General features: G+C 32.6%; 2 protein-coding genes across 2 annotated transcripts in view; both read left to right on the top strand.

Annotated features, from left to right (window-relative positions):
- Positions 1 to 7,370, top strand: part of LOC106682399 (uncharacterized) — a 23,221-nt gene extending 15,851 nt beyond the window's left edge. Inside the window, exons 5-6 of the mRNA XM_014423220.2 lie at positions 2,917 to 3,084; positions 6,625 to 7,370. Of these exons, the coding sequence (XP_014278706.1) occupies positions 2,917 to 3,084; positions 6,625 to 7,042 (586 nt within the window). The 3' untranslated portion in view covers positions 7,043 to 7,370. The remainder of the gene's footprint in view (positions 1 to 2,916; positions 3,085 to 6,624) is intronic.
- Positions 7,371 to 10,966: 3,596 nt separating this feature from the next.
- LOC106682394 (uncharacterized) overlaps positions 10,967 to 21,612 on the top strand; it is a 13,658-nt gene continuing 3,012 nt past the window's right edge. The window contains exons 1-4 of the mRNA XM_014423214.3: positions 10,967 to 11,217; positions 16,278 to 16,535; positions 19,848 to 19,970; positions 20,051 to 20,286. Coding sequence (XP_014278700.1) covers positions 16,278 to 16,535; positions 19,848 to 19,970; positions 20,051 to 20,286 — 617 coding nt within the window. The 5' untranslated portion in view covers positions 10,967 to 11,217. The remainder of the gene's footprint in view (positions 11,218 to 16,277; positions 16,536 to 19,847; positions 19,971 to 20,050; positions 20,287 to 21,612) is intronic.

Raw genomic sequence — 21,612 nt, 5'->3', positions numbered from 1 at the left:
AGCTAGTTTAATGGGATATGGAGTAGTTTATGACGTTTATCTTCGTAGGAGTAACAGTTTACATGAAATTTGCTAAAATAAATTGATTTATAGTTTTTCGGACAAATTTTTATTTGTCAAATTTATATTCATATGTGAATATCACAAAAACTACTACCGCTACGAAGATAAGTGTCATAAACTACTTTATAGTAAGTTAAATTTCCTTTATTTTGAATGTTGGGTGTTTATACGTGTGTCTTATGGACCTAGAAATATATTTTTTCAGATATCCAACATTTTATACGAACAACTAGAAATTAACATTTTGTGAGTTTATTTTGTCAAATATCATCAACTATCGTCAAAAAACTACTAATTCTACAAAAATAAAAGTCATGTTTTAATCTGAGTGCTGGCAGGCATTTTTATGTCCAATGGTTTCTGAAATAAAGTTTCTCATAAATCAAATTTATTGTCCGAACAACTATAAATCAATTTATTTTACCAAATATCATGAAAACTACTATTCCTACGTAGGTAAAGGTCATAAACTTCTTTATAGTCCATTAAACTAGCTTTAATTTGAGTGGTAATAGACATCTGTACATCACATAGTTCCTGAGAAATAGATTTTTCAAAATTAACTACTATTCTTTCAGTGCATTTTTAAGAAATTTTGCTTTTTAAAAAGCTATATCTCGAGAACTATTAGACGTAAATAGCTCTTTTAGGGCTAATATTTCAGCAAATTTACTCTTCTTTAAATAATGTTCTCTTAGATTTTCTAGTGTTGTTGGTAGTTTTTAAGATTTTGAAACAGTGATTATACATAGTTTTCATTAAAGTAATCAATTGGGGTGAGATAACTGCCTTTTTTTCTTCCCGGCTCTTGTACTAATAGCTTACTCAAGAATAATTGCCCAACTACTACTCTCCGGTAAATATGTAATTACTCTAAGTGTCGGTCCACACAAATATACTTTGGACCCACAGAAGCTTCGTCCAGCTTGTGATCGAACGGCACTGGAGGATTTTTACCCTTTTTTATCAAACTGTTCCGCGTATCAAGAGAACTGACCCCTACGGGATAGTAATGTTTATGACTTTCCATATGAATATGAACAACTAGAAATGAATTTATTTTAGTAAAAATGACAAAAAATACTGCCTATACAAAGATAAATTGTTATATTTATTATTATAAACTACATTATAGTAAACTAAAATAGCATTATTGTAGGGAGATAGTCCGAATAGCAGCCAATAAAGCTATCAAAATAGTAAAAGGAAACTATTTATTGTTAACCAACGTTTCGCCCCACTTTGCTGGGCTCGTCAGTGCTATCAGAAGGAAACGGGGATGTAAACTCGTATGAAAATAGTAAAAGAAAACTATTTATTGTTAACCAACCAATTTATTTTCGCTCCACTGTGCAGTAATTTGTTGAAATCTCTGTTTCAATCTGACAGCCCTGACGAAGCCTTGCAAAGTTAACAATAGTTTTCTTTTACTATTTTGATAACTTTACTGAGCGCCACCCAGACTATCTTCCTACAATCTACTTCCTATAAATGAAATTTCATGAAGAAAGGGAGTTGTGTTTTTTCAAAAAGTCAGATTCAATTACTGTAACATTTTAATAGGTAATGGAGAATATTATGCTTCCTAAAAAGCGCTTTTGAAATATAAGCTTAAAACGGGAAGAGGAGACTTTAAGATAGTTTAATCGAGCAATATTTAAAAAGCGCCTGAAATTGGAAAACAAAATGAAACCCTCCACTCCCGCCCTCCATGGTAGCCTTACTTATCTGACTTTTTAAACAGACAATTATAACGAGTAGGTTGGTCAATGTACGACATGTCACAATTTCACTAGAGGAGATCATAACACTAAAAAATGGCTATACTTCCCCGCCGGACCCGCCCCACTAAACCTCCGTAAAGCGACAGTCCTATATCACTTTTGAAATATTACGGGAAGAGGAGACTTTAAGATAGTTTAATCGAGCAATATTTAAAAAGCGCCTGTAATTGAAAAACGGCATCTACTTCATACGGTAATCTATCTTCTCATGCTTCTTACGTCTGTACTTCTCATGGTTCGTGAAATATAGATTAACCATGAGAAACTTTTTTTTTACTCTTTGTCCGGTCATTTCCGGGCATATCCTATTCTAACAATTGGGAGGAGGGAGGGCGTTCTTTTCATTCCTTGGCCCCACCACAAAATAAAAGGCAATCCCCTCACCACCTCAGGTCAGATTCTAATTGTCGTTACTGCAGTTACGAGATTGTTAAGGTGACACCTCAACTGCAGCCACCACTCATGATATTTCGATTGATTTTTACCTAAAATTGATATCTTGCGTAGATTGGTAACTTGAAAAGATGAGAAGGCTGTCCTCCTCCCTCAATCCAGAAAATGATTATCAAAAGAAATCGTAAGAAGTACAAACTTTTTACCAAAATGTGTTAAAAAAAAATGATACCTTTTGAATAAAAAACATTAATCATAATGCGCAGGTTAATGGGTAAGACACATTTATATTGTGTTGACTAGACCTTCCTCCGATTTATAATTATGAAGGCTTTAGATTCGAGTCAATATTAATCCATCTCAGTAATCAGCAATCCATTTCAGAAGGGGTTTAGTTATAACAAAAATGATAGAAATCTAGTAATATATTGAATTATATAGATAATATAATTATTCTAAAACTGCATTGATAGTTAAAACAATATTATCTACAAATTTTTAAGTTGGCATGAACACTCAATACGTCAAAAATAAAAATTCATTGGGCTATGGGAAACCTTCCCTCACATGGCCTATTTGGATCTTTTGTGAGATTAATAAACATTGAAATCTAAAATAATATAAAGTGTTTAATTTTGCTTGTTTAATTTTTTAAAAAATAATTAATTTGTTTCAGGACTCCAATTGTAGATAAGATTAAAACTACCAAATCAGAAGTCCATGAAAGGTTAAAAAAATTTAGCGAGATAGACGAAACTAAGTTCAATGTAACAAACCATGGTGACTGCCATAAAAATAACATTGTCATCAAATATAATTGGGACCAACGGCCGATTGCAATGAGGTAAGCCTTTTGGACTAGATCTATAATTCTAGTTACTATGCTGAAATAGCAAGTACTATAAGAAATTAGTATGCTATAGTAAGCAGTATACACAATGTAATAGTACAAGAGCCCAAGATGAGAAAAAAGGCAGTTATCTCACCCCACTTTTTGATTACTTTAATGAAAACTATGCATAATTACTAGTCAAAATTTGTGAGTCTGCCTCTGAGGCATTCTGAGGTAGAGGGAAAAAATGGCGGTTGTTTAAAAACCTTAAAAAACACTAATTTTTCATTCGGAGCTCTATATCTTAAAAAGTAGCCACAACACAAGAACGTCATTTAAAGAAGAGTAAATTTGCTAAAATATGACCCCTAAAATAGTTATTTATGTTCAATAGTTCTCGTGAAATAGCTTTTTAAAAAGCAATTTTTCATAAAAATGTTGTATGGAACGTACTGAAAGATCAGTAGTTAGTGAATTTATTTTGAAAAATCTATATCTCAAAAACCATTTGACGTCTATATGTCTATTAGCACTCAAATTAAAGCTAGTTTAATGGGATATGGAGTAGTTTATGACGTTTATCTTCGTAGGAGTAACAGTTTACATGAAATTTGCTAAAATAAATTGATTTATAGTTGTTCGGACTATTTTGTAGTAAATTTGACTAGCTTTAATTTGAGCACATCTTTACGTCCAATGGTTTTTGAAATGAAGTTTTTCATGAATCAAACTTATTGTTCGAACAACTATAAATCAATCTATTTTAGCAAATATCAAGATAACTACTATTCCTACAAAGGTAAAGGTCATAAACTACTTTATAACTATTGTACGTAAATAGCTCTTTTAGGGCTAATATTTCAGCAAATTTACTCTTCTTTTAATAATGTTTTCTTAGATTTTGTAGTGTTGTTGGTAGTTTTTAAGATATAGAGCTCCGAATGAAAAATTAGTGTTTTTTAAAGGTTTTTAAACAAACGACATTTTTTATTCCTCCTACCTATACTTGGCAGACTCATCAATTTTGACTGGTAATTATACCTAGTTTTCATTAAAGTAATAAAAAATTGGAGTAAGATAACTGCCTTTTTTTCTTTCCGGCTTTTGTACTATAAGCTGGGGTGACTATGTGACAGTTTTTCATGTTTTTTATACCTAGTATAACAACAAATGTTGATTTATGTGTTAGTTTATAACGTTTATCTACCTAGGAATAGTATTTTTATGATACATATATGTATACATAGTTGACCGTAAAACTTAAATATAAAAACATGGTCAGGGTTGCAGTCAAAAAAGAACTAATAATTTTTAAATGTAGTCCAAGGTAACGGATCTGTTCTACAGAGGTAAGAGTAACATTATTAAAGTATACTGTAGGCCACTCGGCAGGTTTACGACGATGATCTGTTGGGATTTATTTTAATCCTCCAATTACGACACCATTCTTTGATGGCAGTGATATGGGATTAGAGAGTCTGGGATACAATTAAAGTGTTATTATTAACTGCGAGCACACATTTGTCATCAGCATACGTGGCGAGGATAGTGTTAGGATTAGTTGGGATGTCAGATTTGAGTGCTAGCAGACATCTGTACGTCATATAGTTCCTGAGATATATTTTTTCATAAGTCAACATTTTTGTCTGCTACAACAGCTACAAAACAACATTTTGTCGAATATCATGAAAACTACAACGCCTACGAAGATAAATGTAATAAACTACTTTATAGTACATTAAATTAGCTTTAAATTGAGTGTTAATAGACATTTATGGCGTTTTTGCATCATAGATTTCTCAAAATAACTTCAGTAATTTACTGATAAACTGATGATTTACTGATAGTAATAAACTGATTGATGAAATGTTGCTTTTTAAAAAGCTATATCTCGGGAACTAATGAACGTAAATATCTTTATTAGAGCTCATATTTTAGCAAATTTGCTTTACTTTAAATTATGTTATCTTACGTTTTCTAGTGTTGTTGGTATTTAAATATTTATAGCTCCGAATGAAAAATGAATTGTTTCAACGTTTTGAAACAGGCACCATTTTTTATTCCCTCTACCTTGGTAGACTCATCAATTTTGACTAGTAATTATAAATATTTTTATAATTATGCTCTTTTACTTATCACAGCACACGCTCTCCTTCAGTTCTTTATCCACATTTTTTTTTACATTCTCTTTTAGTAGATATTGTAAATTGAAAGGTAATCCCAAAAGTGAGAATACTGTTGGAAAGGTAAGTAAAAGGAGAAGTTTTAGTATTATTTGCAAAGCTCAGACTTGTTAATTTATTTCCGTACAATAAAAAAAAAAAAAAAATGGGTTTCTACATTTTATTTTAAATGTATGGTTGCTTTAATTTTACTGGAGGACCAATAGCTTAGGAGATATGACCATTTTATGAAAAAAAAAAAAACACAAAAATTGAGATTCTGCTCGGATAGTTGAGAATCGGACATAGGTCAAAATAAACTTTTTTTGTAGTAATCGAGGTTCAGAATCGCAGCCCTGTGTTTGTCGACTTCATCCTGTATTCAATACAGTTGTGAATATCAAAAGATAAAATAAAAATATTCACAATGAGATCGTGACAATTTTTGAATTTCGACGTTATGAAGTCAAATATTGGAGTTTTACCATTATTACTATTTTTTTTTTCTTAAAGAAGGAAATAAAAATACTATATTTTTTATTTGGTCTGGATAAGTAATATTTATTGATTAATTACTAAAGTAAATATTCTAAGGTATGTCGACTTCATCCTGTTACATCCGGACATTACAGTTGTAAATATCAATAGATAAATTAAAAATTAAAAAAAAGTTCACAAGAAAATCGTGACAGTTTTTGAATTTCGACGAGTTGAGTTGACATCTTTGTTTCAATCAGACAGCCCTCACGAATCCTTGCAAAGTGGAGCGAAACGTTGGTTAACAATAAATAGTTTTCTTTTACTATTTTAATACCTTTATTGACCGCCACCCGGACTATCTTCCTATTCTTCTTTTACTATTTTGATACCTTTACTGGCCCTCACCTGGACTATCTTCCTACAATAGAATTTATTTCAGATAAAACCTGGTAAATTAAAGTTTTTCTCGATAGAAATAAATCGAAATTCATTTAAAATTCGTGGAAATAAAACGTGACCAATCAACTAAACACACGTGTTCTCAAGTACTATGATATGCTATACTCATAACACAGTTACGAGATACTTTTTCAAGAGGTAACGACTTGTTCAGATTTCATAAGTGTCGCTCTAAACGAAAATAACTCAATTATACTGTTATTCACACCCTTAATAGAATTAATTTTGAAGAAACAAAAGTTTATATATATATATATATATATATATATATATTATATTTCGTTTCTTCTATATCACTTTAAAACTTAACAGCTTCCTACTAAATGAATCATGTTTTTTCCCTTGTGATATTACACATATGTATATGTCGTAAGTGGGATTTGATTAATTGTCTAAAATACAATAATTGTTCCTAAATTTATTACTATTTAAATATTATCTTTTTTTTCAGATTTCTGGATTTTCAATTAGTGCACTACGGATCCCCTTGCATTGACTTGACTTACATGCTATACCTGGCCGCTGACCCTTCTGTAAGACGGGACAACTTCAATCTTCTACTAATCACATACCACAACGCCCTCGTCACCACCTTGGACAAGTATCACTTCCAAGGAAAGAAACCCGACATCGAAGAGATCAGAGATGGAATGGAAAAACATTCCTTCATGGGACTGATCTTGTCTCTCTCTTGGTACCCGAACTTGTTGAAATCAGAGAGGATGGAAGAACTGCGCGATTTCGTAAAGATAGGACAAACCGAAGGATTGGAAGGATATGCAGACGAGAACTTCTATCCTGATGACCTTGAAAAAGCTATAGGGCCTGATATAAAAGATTTTGTGAACAGGTTTTGTAAGGATAGCTAATAAATAAGATAAATAGACAACTTGAAGGCTTATCAACATTGCTTGAATCAAATTTTTAAAATTTTATTTAAGAAATTTAATTAATAATTATTTGAGAAGAAAGTGCATTTATGTAACCTACTTTTAATTTGAAACTTCTCTATCATTAAGTACGAGTATTCTACTTCCTCGGGGTATGCAAAGGAACTATCATAGTTCTCCTAGATCAATTATCAGCAAACGACAGAAGTTAGAATAGCCAATTTCACCATTACAGACGCCGGTAGAAATTATAAATTATAAAAAGCCATAATAATATTTTAATAAATATTTTTTTTAAAAATCATAATCAATTAAGTAAATATACTTCCTAATAATTTTGCTCCTGTTCCTTCCTGTCTGATACAACTTTTTTTTTCTTTTAAGGCAATCCACAGCGAAGGTGATGTTTGCCTAGTTATCAACAGGTGACCAACCTATTCTAACCATGGGGATCAAGTTTCATTTTGTAGGACCGCAAATTAATGGAAAAAATCAACGGCCCAGCCCGGTTTCGACCCGGAGCCGCCAGCTGATCTCAGATCGATAAACCCAGTCCTAACCATCTGAGCTAAGGACGGCCCTGATACATCCTTAATGTAAATCATAGCCAACTCATCCCTCTCCGGTACTCCTAAAGATTGCATCCTAGGTCTCATTCTCTGCACTGTTTATTCAGCTGATACCTAAACCCATCCTATTACTGTCCTAAAATACACTGAACACGTGTGTGATGTCAATAAATAATGAGCCAAATTATGCAGTCATTAACATCCATTGATGTCTTTATTTATGATTTATGAATGGTGTCATAACTGGGGAATTAAACTAAATCGTATAGAATTTAAACATTTTTTTAAATTATATATATTTTTATAAAATAAATAATAGATTGTAGAATAGTCCGTGTGGCGAACAATAAAGGTTTCAAGATACTAAAAGAAAAAATTGATTGCTAAGCAACGCTTTGCCCCACTTTGCAGGGCTTCTTCAGGACTAAATGAAAAAAAAAATACAAACATAGGCGTTGTAACTCAGTCGCAAGAAACTTTGCTACTAACTCCAAAGACTCCGATTCGAATTCGGCTGTGGCAGATAATTATTTTTAATTTCACAGTAGCCATGTGTCAGCCCTGTGGGTTCGGAAGCCCTTCATGGTCCACCCAGCCTCAAGGGGGTACCCTTAATTCGGTAAAAATCTGGCGGTCGTGCGTGATTTTCGCCAAATCACCTCTTTGTACAACCGTTGTTCTAGTAACAGTACTTCCTTTCAAAGTACTGCACCTCTAAACCTTCATGAGTTGTATCAGTGCAGATAACAATCATTTAATTTTTAATAATCAATACTTTATTAAGTGCACATATATAATAGTAGCACGACCGACGAAAATAAATAGTTTTATTTTGTATTTTTATTATATAGATTGTACCGTAGACTGTAGTTACTTTTGGACAACTCTACCAGTCTTGAGACATTCTATAGAGAGAGGAAGAGACCTCTGTCTCTTATTAGAGGAAGATACCTCTGTCTGCATTTTCAATAATCAAAAGACAATTGTAATAATTTCAGATTTATGAAGCTCACTAAAAAGTTGAGAAACATATACCCGGCACATCCACTGCAAGACGAAGGTAAGTCTATAAGTTTTACATAGGCCTCAAGCCAAATTGGCTATGGTGGCTCGCAACAACGATCTCGCAGGCAAAGCTGCCAGAGAGGCACTCACGCTTCCAAGCCGAGGCACTGCCGTTCTTACCCCATCAGAACTCAGTAGGCCTCTTAAAATAGAAATATCGAGAATATGGCAGACCATGTGAGATGAAAGCTATCCGAGTAAATAAAAAAGTAGAACACCATTGTCGACATTCTACTGCGAGAGGAAGTTGCTCTAAACCACTTGAGAACAGGCCATTCTGTCCTCACGCATTCTCACCTGATCAGAAAACTTTAACCTCTAACGTGTCAATATTGTCAGTCCATTCTCAAAATAAAGCATATTTTTGAAGAATGCTCAATATTCACCAACAATAAACAGAATAGGACTGACCCCAAATTTATCTGAAGCCCTCATAGATTGCTAAAAGCTAAGGTTGTATTGGTGTTTAAATTTTTAAAGGTGTTCCTCAAGGTAGTATTCTCGGTCACATCCTCTACACCGTCTATACAGCTGACATTCCAACCAATCCTAACACTATCCTCACCACGTATGCCGATGACACATGTGTGCTCGCTGTTAATAATAACCCATTAATTGTATCCCAAAATATCCAATCCCATATCACAGCCCTCGAAGGTTGGTGTCGTAATTGAAGGATTAAGATGAATTCCAACAAATCCCATCAAATCACCTTTACCCTTCGTCGTAAACCTACTAACTGCCCAACAGTTTCATTTAACGATGTTACTCTTACCCCTGTCGAACAGATTCGCTACCTTGGACTACATTTGGACAAGCGATTAACCTGGAATCCTCACACCAGACTGAAAAGACAGGAAACTGCACGTCGATTTCGACTATTACAGCACTTACTAAACAAACGGTCTAAACACATTACAAAAGACTGATCTACATGACTGTAATAAGGCCAATCTGGACATATGGAGTTGAGCTTTGGGGCTCCACTGAATCTTCAAACTCCTCTCGTATTTAATCCTTACAATCCAAAATCCTTCGTAAAATCCTCAATGCTCCTTACTTTGTCACAAATAAAATCATACAAAATGACCTTAATGTTCCCTATGTAACCGATCTAGCCCGAACCAGATATCACTCCTTCCATTTTAAACTCTCTAACCATTCAAACCCCCTAGTTTCTAATCTTGCATCCTCTTCCATTCCTGACAATCCTCCGAGGCCCCTGAAAAGAAGATGGCCACGAGACCAGCTAATGTAAAATGTCATTAGAGTGCTACCAATGGGTAGTTTCTCTACACGCCTGTAACACTCCGATTTAACTTAGATCAGATTTACTAAATGTATTATAATGTACAGTTGTAAATAGCAATAAATAAATATTAAAAAAAAAAATCTTTAAAAGTTCATCGCCTCCTTTCTAAATTAAAGCTCATGTTTGATTTTAATATTTTATTTATATTGAAATCATGTGTGCGTAAGTGAACGTATTTTGGTATATGTGTGTAGCTTTAGTATAATAATCTATAGGCGTTCATGACCACAAGGTTTACGCCTTTAAACAATAACAAATCCTCATACAATACTGGAAAGACAGGAAACTACTCGTCGATTCCGACTATTACAACATTTACGGTCTAAATTTCCAATCCGTTACATAAGACTGATCTACTTAACTGTAATAAGGCCTATCTGGACATACGGAGTTGAGCTTTAGGGCTCCACTAAACCATCGAATTACTCTCGTGTCCTTCAAGATCGTTACAGTCAAAAATTCTTCGTAAAATCTTAATGCTCCTTACTTTGTCACAAATCAAGTCATCCACCAGGACCTCAATGTTTCATATGTTACCGATTATGCTATCATGGGTTCTATCAATGAGTAGATTCTCTACACGTTTGTATCATATTATTTTATATCCAATTGCAAATTTACTTGTTGTATATAATTTTATACAGTTATAAATAACAGTAAATAAAAAAAAACAACAACAAACCCCAGTCTCCAGCACGTCCATTTTAAAATAAAACCAAAATATTTTATTTTTGTCATATGTTCCACTTATCAAGCAAACTAGAGATGTATAAATGAATATCAGGCATCCCCAAAACAACTTATAACTGCATCTATCCGGTTACGGAAGGGATGTAAAATGCACACTCTTTTTAATAATTTTTGTCAAAAATATTCAATATATGGCTAATGACTAAAAAGTGACACACCACAATTGGATTTCTCAATTATTAAATTGGACAACAATGTGCACTTGTGTAAGGTAATTACTTAACCGAACTGATAAATGTTAATGATAACGCATCAAAATTGTTTTTTAAATATTTGGTTTACTTTTTACTTATATATGTACTTATTATATCCCATTAGTATTTTCAGAATATTTTTGTATAGTCACTTATAAGTGAATTTGGTTACGAACAACCTTACTTCACTGCATATATAAGTTTTCATTGCCTAATATTTCACAAGGAACATTACCAATCATCTTGCAACCGCACAAATCAAACGTAAGTTTTATTACACGATAAACATATTATGACAATTATGCTATCATACTAGTTCTTAAAATGTATAACAAGTAGTTATCCGTGTCTTCGCATAGATTACAATATGATATGTGGAGGCTCACTTGAAGTTTTTATACTATTAATCTAATATCTAATATGCATTGTATTTGAAGCATGGACATTCCAAATTTATTTCAACCACAAGCAAAATCGTTTGTCCTTGTGCTTTGTTATTGAACTTTCTACAAACTAATCCAAAACTTCTACAAATGACTGGTTAACAAAGTTAACAGGCACAGGATTCGGTTTTTTTGTTCTCTTCCAAAAAGGCGAGTGTAACCCCTAGCTCCCAGTAGTTTCCAACCCGCCCAGTCAGTTTAGCTTCTGCCGTCAAGAAAGTGCGTTACACGTGTTTTGATCTGACAGGCTCACCGCGCCCGATTACGTTACAAACCTAAGGTTTTTTTTTTTTAAGGTTATCTTTCACTTTAGATAGTAAATTCAAGCACTTCACTGTTTTCCGATACTTGTGTTAGTGTCTTTTTCGTCAGGTACCATTATCGTTTATGAATGGGGGGTCATGTGCCTGTCAGGCTCACCGCACCTTTCTGGTGTGTCTTTCAGGTTTATCGGCCCTCTTCCCTAGATTTTTTTATGAATTCTTCAATCGTTATTTCAGTATTTCTTTGATTTTGGGGAGACCAAAATGTTCCGGCCTTTTTTGGTTTCAACGACGAAAACATTGTTGGCAACCTACGTCATGTGCAAGAATAAATGTGTACTCCTGTGCTGGGAACCAAAGCCATTGATAAAAGTACTGGAGAAAAAAAAACCTGAGGTCATAACGTATTATAATGCTTACAAAACTGGAGGTGACACTGCTAACCAAATGTGCGCCACATACAGCGTGCAGCGAAATTCTCATCGATGGCCAATGAGTGTTATCTACACTATGCTGAATTTGGGAGGGATACATTCCTTGGTTATTCAACTCGGGGATCAATCGGAATGAATTCCAAGAAGAGTTTTCCCCAAAGAATTGTCACTTGAACTGTGTATCGGACAACTTCAGAGAAGAAGCCAGCTGAAATCCGGCCTCAGAAAAAGAGATTTCTTCTCGGCTGATGATCGTCCAAAATCAACCCCTCTCCACCTCTAAAAGCGGTCCAGATGTTGTGATTGCATGGTGGAAATAGGAATACGTCGGCTCACGAACTCCTCCTTGCAAAGTGTAACCAAGGAATTTGCCATACACTTTGAAACATGCTTTTCAGCCTGCTCTTGCGATCCTTCATCGGCTTAGATGGACGACGATACCGACTGATTTCTGTTCCCACACATTTCAACTTCATGTCTGACTACTTTTTGAATTTTGTTTCGAGGTTAAAAGGTCCTATTTTGATTTATATTCATAACCATGATATGCAAAATCCGCATTTTGACTTTTTTCGGTTTCTGTACCTAAATAAATAATAAAAAATGTTTTAAATTTATTTTATATTTTTCCCTAATTGTCTATATCCTCAAAATGATTGGTAATTTTTGGTTTAATTAAATAAGGTGACTTAGCGACTTCACGAGTTTTTATACATCGGGTACCTCAGTCAGTCTCACCGCGCCCCTATTTTGAAGATCTTTTGACCGCGCCCTACGAAGGGTTAATTAATTGAAGAATATTTGTGTTCACAAAGAGCACAAATATTCATCTCTTGGCAGTTCTAAAACAATGCAAACTGAAAACAAGCGCCCTTTGATTTGTGCAAAAAAAAAAAAACAATACCCGATATATCGGCCGCAAATTGAGGCCAGCTTATACCAACCAAACCAAATAACCCATTCCATTGCGCATGCGTGAATTTTCCATTGTTTGGCAAACGTGTAGAACCACCTTTAGAGAATTTGATCAAGTTCCAAGTGACGCATAATTTTTTCCTATAAAATGTACATTATTTGAGTTATATGCTAAAAAATATTAAGATAAATTGTTTGGATTTCCTCATTATCATTAAAGCACAAGCAACTGAATAGAAATGATAAGAAAAGTTACAGTGGAATGTTTATCCACGTCCAATAGCGCCCGTCATCTACACAAGTACCTAAAGACTAATAAATATAAAAAAAGTGGCCAAAATGCCCACTCTCCTGAAATGAAGTTTTTGGACTCGTTGGTTTGGAAAAGCATAGATTCGTCCTAATTTCAATACACTTATCCAGTAAGGAAATCAAAAAGACGAGTATTCATTCGGATCCTGAAACAGTTTTCCATTTTTTCTTTCAAATCTTTTTTAACCCTTGATCAAGTAATATTTCATTATATAATACTCTATATAACAAATAATACAGCAAATCAAAATAATAATCATGAACCATTAAATTATAAGAGCTATGCACTACTGTGAAAATAACTTGAGATTCGATCAGAAATAAAATGTTATGATGCGCGATAACAACTTTTATCTATCATGTTTAGATTGGAGGGAACGTGTTGAAATTATCACTGGTGTGAAAACAAAAAATTATTAAAAACTATTTATTGGCCGACGTTTCGCTCCACTATGTAGAGCTTCATGAGGGCTAAGAAGATAGAATAAAAACTGAAAATATTTTGGCATAATAGGATGATATTCTGATTTATTCATTACTTATTTTTTATTATTGTTAATTTTTTTTTTATTTCCTTTCTCGACTTTTATTTATTCTCAACTTACTTCTTTATTTACCTTCTTTTAGTGTGTTAAATTTTATTTATCATATATGCTTAACTATTTTTACGTATTAATACGTCCCGTGTCCATTTTCACACCTAATAGTTTATTAATTTTTTTAAATATATTTTAAACATTGTCTATTTTATATTATATCTTCTTTTTGTTCACTAGTTTATAATTTTTTTTTCACTTTTAAATATAAGAAAATTCTGTTGTTACCAAAAAATATTTTAAAATTTTTGGAGGCGGGAATAACAAATATTAATTTTGTTCTTGCCTAGGATACACCAATTTAACAAAAGATAAAGCCCCTTATGTGGTCTACACTATTTCCGAAATGTACACGGAATCTCTATTTTTCCTTTTTTCTCTCCTTTAGTTATTCATCAAAATCTTTCTTATTTTCTATTTATCCATTTTTTATTATCGCAAATAACAAGAATTGGTTATTTATTTCAAATTGTCAAAATTAAAGGTACTTTATTAAAAGATTTTTTGAAAATTCAGCATTTAAGTCCAGTTAAACTACTTCAATGGAAATAAGACCTAACTGATATTAAAGAACACTTAATTGTGCATTGACATAATCAGTTTAAGCAAAGTCATTATTGTACTTTTCGAGAAAATCGGAAAAATGTAAAAATCGATTCTATAAAGTGGAACTTGCGTTCAGGCGATTTAAAAAAAAAAATTGCTATAACACCCCAGGCATATACACGTCTTAAATGTTTAATTTCAGTTTTTTTAAGACTTTTCGTTTTTAGGTTGACAACATTCACAAGCACAGGAACGCCGGCCATTGTAAGGCTGTATGCACACTGACGAACTGAAAAAGAACCGATCAGTGACATTAAATACTTACGAGTTTGAGTCACTCCCTGTGTAATAAATGGGACAAAATGTGATCCCGCACACCTCGCTACTGGTTGTGGACTCGTCTGAGACTCCCATTCTGTCCCATTATATTACATAGGAATTCAAAATAAACTGGTTGGTAATTAGCGTCACTGATCAGTTCCTTTTCAGTACCTCCGTGTGAATACGGCCTAAATCTAACCGTAAATATATCAATATAAATCGGACAAATAATTTACATTAAGAAATATATATATAATTAGAAATAAACACGGCAAATGAGCCTTATTTGGTTTACGTATCTTATACAGTAAATGAACAATTGACGATATGTGTACCAGACATACCTGAAATGTAAAAAATATTTATTTTTATTTACTAAATAATTCAAAACATTATCCAAATTATAGTCTCAAAACTTTTATTGTTTTTACACGTCCAACGTTTCGGCCAATTCGGCCATCTTCAGGGACAATCTACTACAAAAAGTTTCCATTATATGTGTGATCCTACAACCATTTCAAATATTTAACATTATTATTTATAATTTACCTTACCTTAATTCACTATGAAACATATTATTTAATCATTCCAAACACTTCATACAGGCTATTCTGCCCAGGTCAAAACATTTTTATCTATGAACAACATTAAAACCATTAGGTAAACTAATTTTTTTGTTAATCAGTATATCTCACATTTGTTTAATTACCCAATAAGTCAAATATCCATTAAAAATCACAGTCAAAAATATTTCTCATTAACCACTATCATACACTTTTATTACAACCTTACTTGTAACCTACCTTTACTCAGTTCAAGCATTTAAAAAATTATTTATCATAATTACATTTTTTTCACTTTTTCTCTTTATTACATTAGTAAATTTCCTATCAAGGCTAACCATAATTATCCATATATAAATTATCCCATATATTTTTATTATTTTTTATTATCGAGCACAATATACTTATTTTTATTATTTTGAACTTTGTATACATGTGTTAGAGTGTTGTTTTTTTTTATATTCATAGATTGTAAATGGGTCAAACATGTTGGGTTTTATGTATGTATATATTTTTACTATAATTAAAATGCCTATATAATTTTTATACTTTTGAATTAAATTTTATTTGTGACAGAAAAAAGAGAGAACTTATAAAAAAGAAAGATAGAGTTTATAAAAACTTTATAATTGAAATAATGAAATAATTAAACAAATTAAAATAACAATAAAAAAAATTAAAATGTGTAAGGGAAGAAATAATAAATAATAAAAAGTAAAAAATAAATCATGTATAACTTTAATACATTATGCAGAAATTTGTATTATGTTACAATTTAAATATAATTAAGCTGTGACTATTTTTATTAATAGGATTATAATTAATTGTACTTCACTAGTCATAAGTATGCGTATGAGACGATCCCAACATTTTCAATAAAGTGTTATTCTCTTTACCAAATCTAAATTGAATTATTAACTATTATTTTAAGATGGACAAGGAAATCTTGGAGTGTGTTTTGAAGAGGAACTGGAAGGATTCAACACCGGAAAAGGTGGTAAGCATGGAGGTAGTCCCCGCTGTTGGAAAGTTTGTGAACTTCCTATCGACGGTCAACAGGTACAATTTCAAAATTATCCTTGGAAATGGCAGGACTGCGAAGAAAAGCCTTTTCATTAAAACTTCATCCACAGATGAAAGTATAATAGCCTATAACGAAGGACGCGGCACATTTAAGACAGAAATTAAAGTTAGTACCAAATCATTACAAGCTTATAAAATTTATTAGTGAATTGAGGCATGGAAATGGAAAAGGCTTTATATGTTATTAACGCCATAATTTATAATTACCTTGTAAATAGTATTTGAGTTGTATTAGTATTTAATTTAGTTTTTTTTTTTGGTTTTGTTTTTTTTACTGACCTTCTTTATTGAAAATATATATATAACAATATTGATACATACATGTATATAAATATATATATAATGATGCCCTTCCTTTGCCATATGGCATTATAAGGGGATGGGTTAGGTTTTTATTTTTAGGTTTTTTATTTATATTATTTTATTTAGATTTAGTTATTTGAGAAGAAAAATATGTAATTATATTTGTTTACTTATGTTATAATGAGTAATAGAGATAGTTGCTAAGGGTTGATAATCGTCGCTAAGACGTTGCCTAGCAACGGGCCGACCATCTTCGTTGTTAGTGCAGTTCCGGCAAATTAGTGGCCATGTGAGCCTCTAAGCATATAATTTAATAGTTTGGACATTTTAGTGAGTTAACCGTCATTACAGGTCGGAACCAGACCTTTTCTGTGTTTCGACTTTAATATGAGTGTCGGATAATTAGTGGCCATGACCTGTGTAAACAGCCCTGTCTGCGTTCATTTTGCTATTATTTATTGATATTTTGAGTGCGTTAACAGACATTATAGTCCGAAACCAGACCTTATCTGCGTTTCGATTTGAATATAAATTGTTATTTAGTCGGCTTGCCTAATAAATTAAAATAATTAGACCCTATCAGCCCTTAATAAGTGCCAGTGAGGCCATCTTGAATTTTGGATATTTGGGCTATCGATGAGCCACTACACCAACTTTGGACCATTGCAGCGGTGTATTTAGCTACAAAAGCTGCGACCTAAACATCTCGGCAGCGCTCTTCCTCTGACCTATCGGAGTGGAGCAACTTACGTCGACTAGTATTTATTTTATATATTTATATTTGTTTTTGTTTTTTTGGAAATTAGTTTATTTTCGTTTTCATAATTTATCTAACTATTTTATTTTTATCTGAGAGGCATTTTTATTTATACTTTTACTAGTTTTAGTTTTCAAATGTTTAAATTGACCAAATAAATATTTATATCCGAACCAGCTGGTCGTTTGCTTATTTTAAAGCCTTCCAACGTAGTCGATTTGAGGTGGCTTTAACATGTGTCAAAAAATTAGTTTTGAGAAAAACGAAAATACAAGGTGACTGGCCATAAATTTTGTTTTAAAATTTTGAAAAAATTACAGCTCAAGGAACTAAACTGTTCAAGATAGTAACTTCCAGCGGTTACCAGTCGATTGGTGTTGGTCTCTTCGTCGATGTCCCATCAAAATCTCATTTTTCATATTTATGGCACTTACAGCCTTTTCCATTTCCATGCCACAATTATGGAAGTCGTTCTAATGAATCAAATGATATTTTTTTCATAATTTGTGTTGGGGCGAGGGTTTTTTTGTCAATGAAAAACTAATCTCTTTCCCAACGTAAAATATATGCTGGTTTAAAAATGAAACTGGATAAAAAAAACAACAAAAAAAAAGGAGGTCTTGAAAAAAAAAAATGAAATTACAAAGAAATTATCCTTTCCAATGATATAAAAAATTTAATGATGTTGAAATAAAAATGAATTATCCAATTATTATGACAAAAAGGTCTAATTTCAATAACCCACACAAAAGCACAACAGAATCCAAATAAATACAATTCCTTTATTCATTAATAATGAAGATACGAAACCCATCAGATGAAAAGGAAACAGTCAATATAATAGGTCAATCTTTCTACACTTTTGTCCAAGAAAATAAGCAAATAATAAATAGCATATCGCCATATCGGGAAACAATAATACATAACAAGGAATAGAATCTCAATATTCCAAAACTTTCATAATACAACACACATATATTTCTACTTTATCAATTATATTCTATCATGTCACGACCGAAACTGATCAAATGCGTCAATAATTTAAACATTATCCAATTTAACTACCGGAGCATTAATAATAAATTTCAAGAACTAATTAATTATATGGATATAAATAAGGTACATATTGCGCTGCTGCAAGAAACGAGTTTCAATAAAACAAAGAAATATGAGTCAAGAAATTATTCTGTTTTAAAGAAACATAGGAATGATAACTATGGTGGTGTGGGCATTATCATTCACAACTCGATAGAACACAAAAGAGCGATAATAGATAATACAGGTCCTATCGAAGTAATTGCAGTAGAATCTACTTACTTAGATCCTAATATTTGTTTCGTTTCGGTATATATCCCCCCTCCCTCTGTCAGACCAAGCGCCACCCACATCGCTGCCATTCTCTCAATTTCTGATAAAATAAAGGACTGTTCAGTAATCATAGGAGGTGATTTGAACGACGGATCCAAATTTTATGGCTGGTTAAGAGACTCTCCAAAAGGTAACATGATAGTTGAACTATTATCTCAACAGCCGGTCGTATTACTGAATGAATTTGGCAAAGCTACTCCTCCATCACAGATCTGACTTTTGAAGTCCGGAACTATCACACAGGATATCATGGTCAATAACTGACGAAACCCTAGGTAGTGACCACCTAATAATAACCATTTCTTTCCGTTTTTGTTCATTCACCGCTATTACCCAAGCTAGAAAGAATTTTAAAAAAATTAATCGCGATTTATGTCATGCAACTTGAAAATTTTAAGCCTCACCGGATGTGGGGTAACACTCTTTATTACAGAATAATTTCTTGACTCATACTTATTTGTTTTATTGAAACTGGTTTCTTGCAGCAGCGCGATATGTACCTTATTTATATCCATATAATTAATTAGTTCTTGAAATTTATTCTTAATACTCCGGTAGTTAAATTGGATAATGTTTAAAATATTGACGCATTTGAACAGTTTCGGTCCTGACATGATAGAATATAATTGATAAAGTAGAAATATATGTGTGTTGTATTATGAAAGTTTTGGAATATTGAGATTCTATTCCTTGTTATGTATTAATGTTTCCCGATATGGCGATATGCTATTTATGATTTGCTTGTTTTCTTGAACAAAAGTGTAGAAAGATTGACCTATTATATTGACTGTTTCCTTTTAATCTGATGAGTTTCGTATCTTCATTATAATTGAATAAAGTAATTGTATATTTGGATTCTGTTGTGTTTTTGTGTGGGTTATTGAAATTAGAACTTTTTTGAAAAATGGAGTTAAAGGAAGCGATAACTAAAGAACTATTTTAGCAACGTGTATTGTAATCATATTTATTGAAAACCTATTTCTATATTAGATGTATGAAGTGTTTAAAGAATTTGAATATATAATGGCAGAATTCAAAGATTCTGATGATGTGCTTTGGTGCCAAATGATTTATTATATTCCTTACACCTGCATTGTAATGGAAGATTTAAAGGTACTTTATCTTCTATATAAATTGACATTAACAAAACTGTATAAGGCTACAACATTATACGATTTTATTATTGTTAACAGGCCAAAGGGTTTTACATGATCAGTAACAAAGATCTCTTTGACTTGGAGCATTGCATGCTCGCCATCCACGCACTTGGTAGGTATCATGGCATATGTAAAATACTGGAGGATAGAGGACTTCTTTCATCCACAGGGTATAAACCTTGGTGTTTTTTTGATAATGAAGTGATCCAACTTAAGTATTGGGGCATCGTCGCGCTGGTAGAAGGAATAAAAAAAACATGGGACCCCAGTTGGTGAGTATATGAGCATTTAAATAAACATATTATCTAAAAAAATTATAGTTGAATACTAATCAAAATTATTAAGGAAAACCTATTGAACTATCACTAAGCCTACCTTCAGAACTATATAGAGAGGAGATAAATGCTTTATTTGGCCATGCTGCCCAAATACATAGGGTTGCTACAAAAGCAATGACATCGGTCAAGAACCTAGACCACTCTAAATCAAAGAAATTTGGCGATAAGGGAAACACCTGTACACCCCTAGCACACTTATCTCCAGGACATAATGAGCCAATTGCTTGGGGCCAGGATCAAGGGACGCAGCCCAATAAGGAACATAAAGGGCAATGACCTGTCCACTCACTCTTGACCATAAGTAAAAGAGAGTGGGAGCTGGATTTGGCCAATGAAAAGACACGGATCAGAAATGGGGATAAATGAGAAGAAGAGGGGAGATAGGTGGTGAAAAGTCGCAGTTGTAGAGAGTTTAACTAAGCTCGGGACAGTTTGAGTAAGTCACAGTTTAAGAGAGTGGGGAGAAGACAGTTTGAGAGAATCGAGGAGAAAGAGAGTTAGCGAAAAGCCGGCAGCCGGGGAGTCTAGAGACCGCCAAGTTAGTTAAGAGAGGCGCCGCCACTACTGCCAAAGCTGTCGGCACACCAAGATGAGTAAGACCTTTCAGTTGTATTTTGAATGGCAATGGTAGAATTTAAACTTAGATTCAATATGAATAACATAGATCTCAACTGGTTCTCAATTCATTCATAATATCATAATTAAACTTTAAGGAAATAAATCCACCATGCTCTCTTATAAGATTGTTCTTGCTCATGTGTAAATAATTGTAAATATAAAATAATGCAACCAAGACTTTACTTTATAATTATGAATCCCTGCAAGCCACCTCATAATAATAGCATAGTAAATTGATAAACACGATACTGTTGAAGAAGAACATCAATATACATTAATTATAAATATTTATATCTAGCCCTTGCATTAACTATATTTCATACATTTTCAGTGGGTTCTGATCAAGAACCAAAAGAGATACATAATAAAAATATAAATACAACTACATACATACCTAATACAAATACATGAATATATGAGTAAATAAATAAAATGCTGTCGTGGAACTCCCTGTCAGCCTTAGAACAGCTGAACAATCAAATCTGATTGTTAAATTACCTTATTTCACTTTATGTTATTCATGTTACTCCTGTTATCTTTACTATTACTATTATCAGTGTAGAACTACGATTATTTTTTTATGATATATAAATACTCAGTTTTTATCATTGTTTATTTACTATTCTTACTTTTCTTTGTAAT

Source organism: Halyomorpha halys, unplaced genomic scaffold (assembly GCF_000696795.3).
Source record: "Halyomorpha halys isolate HHAL.00 unplaced genomic scaffold, Hhal_1.1 Scaffold410.1, whole genome shotgun sequence".
Lineage (NCBI taxonomy): Eukaryota > Metazoa > Arthropoda > Insecta > Hemiptera > Pentatomidae > Halyomorpha > Halyomorpha halys.
Note: the sequence above shows the minus strand (reverse complement) of the source record. Positions and strands in the feature narration are given on the sequence as shown.